General features: G+C 28.9%; 1 protein-coding gene across 1 annotated transcript in view; it reads left to right on the top strand.

Annotated features, from left to right (window-relative positions):
* Positions 1-3305, top strand: part of LOC105617656 (secretin receptor) — a 3762-nt gene extending 457 nt beyond the window's left edge. Inside the window, exons 2-9 of the mRNA XM_012199213.1 lie at positions 245-660; positions 1212-1306; positions 1407-1569; positions 2119-2275; positions 2360-2490; positions 2567-2658; positions 2862-3000; positions 3081-3305. Coding sequence (XP_012054603.1) covers positions 245-660; positions 1212-1306; positions 1407-1569; positions 2119-2275; positions 2360-2490; positions 2567-2658; positions 2862-3000; positions 3081-3305 — 1418 coding nt within the window. The remainder of the gene's footprint in view (positions 1-244; positions 661-1211; positions 1307-1406; positions 1570-2118; positions 2276-2359; positions 2491-2566; positions 2659-2861; positions 3001-3080) is intronic.
* The last annotated feature ends 2018 nt before the right edge of the window (positions 3306-5323 follow it).

Raw genomic sequence — 5323 nt, 5'->3', positions numbered from 1 at the left:
ATATTATTTAAATATCTGTTTTTTTTTTTTTAATTAAATATTTAAAAAAACTGTAATTCTCACATAATTGTTTTGCGAAAAAATCTATATTTCGTGAAAAATCATTTAATGTTAAAAGAGTTCAGAAAATCTTCTCAATTTGATTGGAAATGATAAATGATCGATCAATCAGAGTCTATCAGACTCCCAATAGGGTGTTCTCTCATTAATTAGACAATCGTTATTGCATTAACGAGAACGCTAGGTACGTCCACGTTTGGCAATATATCGGAGGCCACCGGAATCAACTTATTCGGACATAACGTTACTGATGAAGATCAATTGGAAAAGTATCGCGGCGTCGAGAGCAATGGAACAGAAATTCGTCAATGCCCACCATTCTTCGACGGTTTGCTCTGCTGGTCGCGTACTGACGCACCAGGAACAGCCACTTTGCCCTGTCCATCGGCCTCGATTATGGGATATAATGATCTCGCGAGTGATAACTTGAGAAAATTTGCGATGGCCAGCAAAGTCTGTTTGGCGAACGGCGAATGGTACAAGAACTCGGATGGCATCTTCTGGAGCAATTACAGTCTGTGCGTGTTGAACCTCACGCGTCATATTGAGAAGAATTATTTGTCGTTGTATGAGACGCCAGCGAAGTTTGCGCTACTAAATGTAAGTTATTTGTTGTGGCTATGCTTCATTATTGAAATTGAAGCAAGTAGGCAGATTTTTTGTGGCATTGTAATTTAATAAGCTGCTATTAAATTAATGAACATAGAATTTGAAATTTTTGGATATTGTAAACAACAGCAAAATTTAATCATTTCTAAAACAAATTATATTACATTCAAAATACTTATATAAAAAAATTTAGATATATTATATTACATTAAAAATTTAATAATGAATATCATGTAATAATTACATATTATATAATTTAATGTTTTTTTATGAGAAAAATATTAAAAGTGCAGCAGAACCATCTTTCCAAGATATATTAAATATATTTACATTACATCCTTGTTGTTTGTCAAAATAAACAAAGATGCATTATATTATGTCATCTCTTGTTCAAAGTATCTTCAGACATGAATTATTAGGCTATATAAATGTATTAATTGTTCTTACAAAATTTTAAAATTGCTATACAATTATTATGAATGCAATAGATAAAACCAAATTGATTCATTTATACAACTTTTATCATTATATATTTTTGACAGAAATGGCTGTCGATTATTAGAATAATATCGCATATTGGATACATTACTTCGTTTACCACATTAATCATTGCTATGGTAATTTTTTCCTTACTTAGGTAAGTATAGATGTTTTCCTCATCTGAGCACAGATACCATTATTTTTTTTCCATTGAGAGTATTTCAATTATCGCTAATATGTTTTCCGTATATACGTAGGAAACTCAGGAATTCCAGAAATAGATTACACATGCACCTATTTGCGTCCTTTATCATGAGAGCTTTTATGGCACTCCTTAAAGATTGGAGTTTCATAGGCGGCATCGGATTAACCTGGAACGTCGTTCCATTCGACGGAAAGAATGCTTTTAAAGAGGAAAATGTAAATAGAACATCAATATAATTATTTTATTATTATTTTAATTTTTACTAATTATTCATTTAATTTTTTTACTCTTACGGAACTCTAATACCCCGCCAATTTAATACTGAAAGATACATTGAGTATAAATTAAATAATAAATTAAGTATTTATTTTATGTATTAAAATCCTGTCACTATTTTTAATACACCAAATAAGTAAATAATTACGTTCTTTTAATAATAAATTGACTATTATTAAATTTCTACGAATATTATTTTGATTTTTATTATTTTAATTAAATTACTCTATACATATAATAACAATAACTTTTTGCAACTTTTTGCTCAATCTATAACTGTCTTTTTTTGTGTCTATTTAAAAATTTGTTTGATAATCTCATAAACTATTTTTTAATAAATTGAAATGAATTATTAATCAATCAATTTTTATAAATATTTACGTCTATAGAAAAACAATGTTTTAAATTATCTCTGTCTCACTTTCATTTTCATATTTATTTCTTAATCGAGTAATGTAATCTGTATTTTCGCTAATCAATGTTTTCAGACTTGGATCTGTAAGATCATTACGAGTCTGTGGCAATATTTCATTGTGGCAAATTATTCATGGACCTTAATGGAAGGATTGTATTTGCACAATCTAGTTTTCCTACCGCTATGTACTGACAGCAGCACAATATTTCTGTATATCGTATTAGGATGGGGTGAAATAGAATGAACTTATTTAAAATTATTTTAAATGTAGAGCCTTAAATCGCAGTTTACTCACATTTCATTACATTAAATAGGTCTCCCTGTTTTGGTAGTAGTGCCATGGATTATATTTCGCGCGACTATTGAGGACACTCTCTGCTGGACCACTCATAACAATCCCTCACTGTTTCTCATCATAAGAATACCAATGATTATATGTATTTTAGTACGTCGATTGCATAATGTAACGAGCATTTGAATTGCATATTTAAATTAAGTATCTGTTTATTTCTTTCTTTCAGTTCAATTTTCTACTGTTCCTTAATATCGTTCGCGTCCTGCTGGTAAAGCTGAAGACATCGGTGCATCTGCAACGGAAAAAAATGAAATACAAGTTAACAATTAATACATAAATAGCTTTATAGCATAATTCATCAATTTATATTTTAAATTAATTTCATTATTATTTTCGATGTGTAAGAAAGATATATATATGACCTTTTGATGGCCATAAATAGCTTAAAATCTAGTTTAACATACGATCTTTTGTTAGATGCCATTATATTTATTTTATATTTATTTTAATTTTTAATTTAGAAGATGGGCGAAATCAACTTTAGTCTTGTTACCACTCTTCGGAATACATTATACAATTTACTTGGGGTTGTCCTACCATAAGGATTACCGGGTAGAACTCGTAGGGCTTTTTTGCGATCAACTATTTGCATCCTTCCAGGTACTTATGACGCGAAGGATCTAACCGTTTTGCATAATTTAAATATCCCCGCATACACTTTGTGTTATTTATCTTTGTAGGGCGCCTTCGTGGCTTTTCTTTATTGTCTGCTAAACGGTGAAGTCAGAGCAGAAATGCATCGAGCGTGGAAAGCTCGACGATCAAAGAGGGAGGTCGATTCTTTCATCTCTGGACATAGGAAAAATTCAAGAGACGGAATCAATCGAAAGCGGCATCGATCAGAGGATGACACCAATTTTACGATAACAATTACAAAAAAATTGCCCGTGAAAAATATCAAGTAGAGTCAGCTATTTAAATGTCGAACACATTTTATTTATATATAATCTGTTTAAATATCTAAAAAGTATATAAAAACCAATTGAAACCAATTGAAAAAGTAATAGCGAATATCTGGGAATAAGAAAGTGAAATTATAAAGAGTTGATGTGTTTTTCATGTTTACAGGAATTAAGTATTTTTAATAATAATGTGGACATATATTATGAATCTTATTGTGATTTTACTTTCTAATATGTACTTTCTAATATGTACATTACGTGTTTGAAATATTTCAGTGTACTTTACAAATAAATGTTTCTATGTGTATGTGTATGTACATCTATATACTGTAAAAATATGTATTAAATGTGTATAACGATAAAAGAAAAAAGAATAAATTAAGAATAAATTAAGTGTCCACATATTTCTATGTAGGATTAAAAAGAATTTATTATTTCTAAAGAAATAATTTACTCTATACCTGAATAACAATCTTTACTGTAATACATAGGTTTATTACTGAAGTTTTACATATCCCTTTTAATTTCTCAAATTTATACATAATAAAAGCTAATAATAAAAGCTAATAATCATATATCTGCATTAATAATATATAAAAAATTTTAATAAATTTAGAAATTAAAGATTAATAATAAGTATTTTTAATTAATAATAAAAAATTAATAATAAGTATTTTTAATATAGTAAGTATTTTTTAACACCGTTATCTTTTAAATGTAAATCCATTTATTAATATCACAAAAATTAACATACGTAAATATGTTGGTACATTTATGTTAAATATAATTTCTTTTTTAATATAATATTAATAAAATTTAATAATATTTTATCGATTTGTAATAACTACGAAGTTTTTATAAAAACATGTATTAGGCAAAATGAAAGGGGAAAAAGGGTTTTGGTCGTGAAAAGGATCGTCATTGTGGTAACGAGGTGTGAACTATTTCATGACACCCGAGATGCCTGATGGAACACATTAATCGGATGTATCGAGCAGGGCGTGTGCCATGTCCTTGATTGTTGCGGCGAGGATTGATCGTGTTCACATATATATACGCGTGTACTCTCACACGGCATCTCATCGTAACTCTCGGCCGCACGCGTCAACCCTCGCACGAGCAATTTTCGAGATGGGTGTTGGCAGTCAAATTGGAAGTAGATTAAAGTCCGATTGACCAATTTGCATAATTGCGGGTTCTGCGGTTCTATCCTTATAAAGCGGAGGTGACACTATTCTGTCTTTTCCTCGAGTATGACGAATACAAGCGTTCACCTCGTGAATAATAAGACGAAAGAAAGAGCTCGAATTTTCTCAATAACATGAAGAAACGAAAAGTGATAAAAGTTAAAATTAAATCAAAATATTTAAAAATTATATAATAAAAATTGAATCGAAGATTAAAATATAAAATATCTCGTAATTAAGTAGAAATATAATTAAGCAAGCTTGCAAATTATAATTTAGAAAAATTTTTATTTCCCTTTAAAGAAAATCACCAGTAGTGATGCATTCGAGCGAGACAAGACGAGAAAATACCGATACTGAGAAACTTTAGGCTCGACAAAAACAAATAATTGATACAATTTTCTCGTCTCGATAGGCTGATATTCTCGCTTCTCGAGATTCCCGAATTTTATTTTGAGACATTCGAGAATATCGATTATCTCGTTTTGTTTAGTTGAAATATTTGTATAATCAGACAACACATTTATAACTGTCACAAAGAAATATAAAAATATAAAGAAAAATGTGTGATAATCCATGCAACGAATCGGTGAAATATCAGGTAAAAGGAAAATATGGATTAATAATATTATTAGGAGTGTGATTTTAGTTTTAAGGATTTTTTCTCAAAAACTTCAATTAAATATTGTCTTTCGAATTATTATAAAATTATAAAAACAAAATATATATATATATATATATATATATATATATATATATAGTAAGTAGAGACAAATATATTCTGCTCTGTTTGTATATATATAAATATTTACTAGAGAACTACCGTAAACGACA

Source organism: Atta cephalotes, assembly GCF_000143395.1.
Source record: "Atta cephalotes unplaced genomic scaffold scaffold00013, whole genome shotgun sequence".
Lineage (NCBI taxonomy): Eukaryota > Metazoa > Arthropoda > Insecta > Hymenoptera > Formicidae > Atta > Atta cephalotes.
Note: the sequence above shows the minus strand (reverse complement) of the source record. Positions and strands in the feature narration are given on the sequence as shown.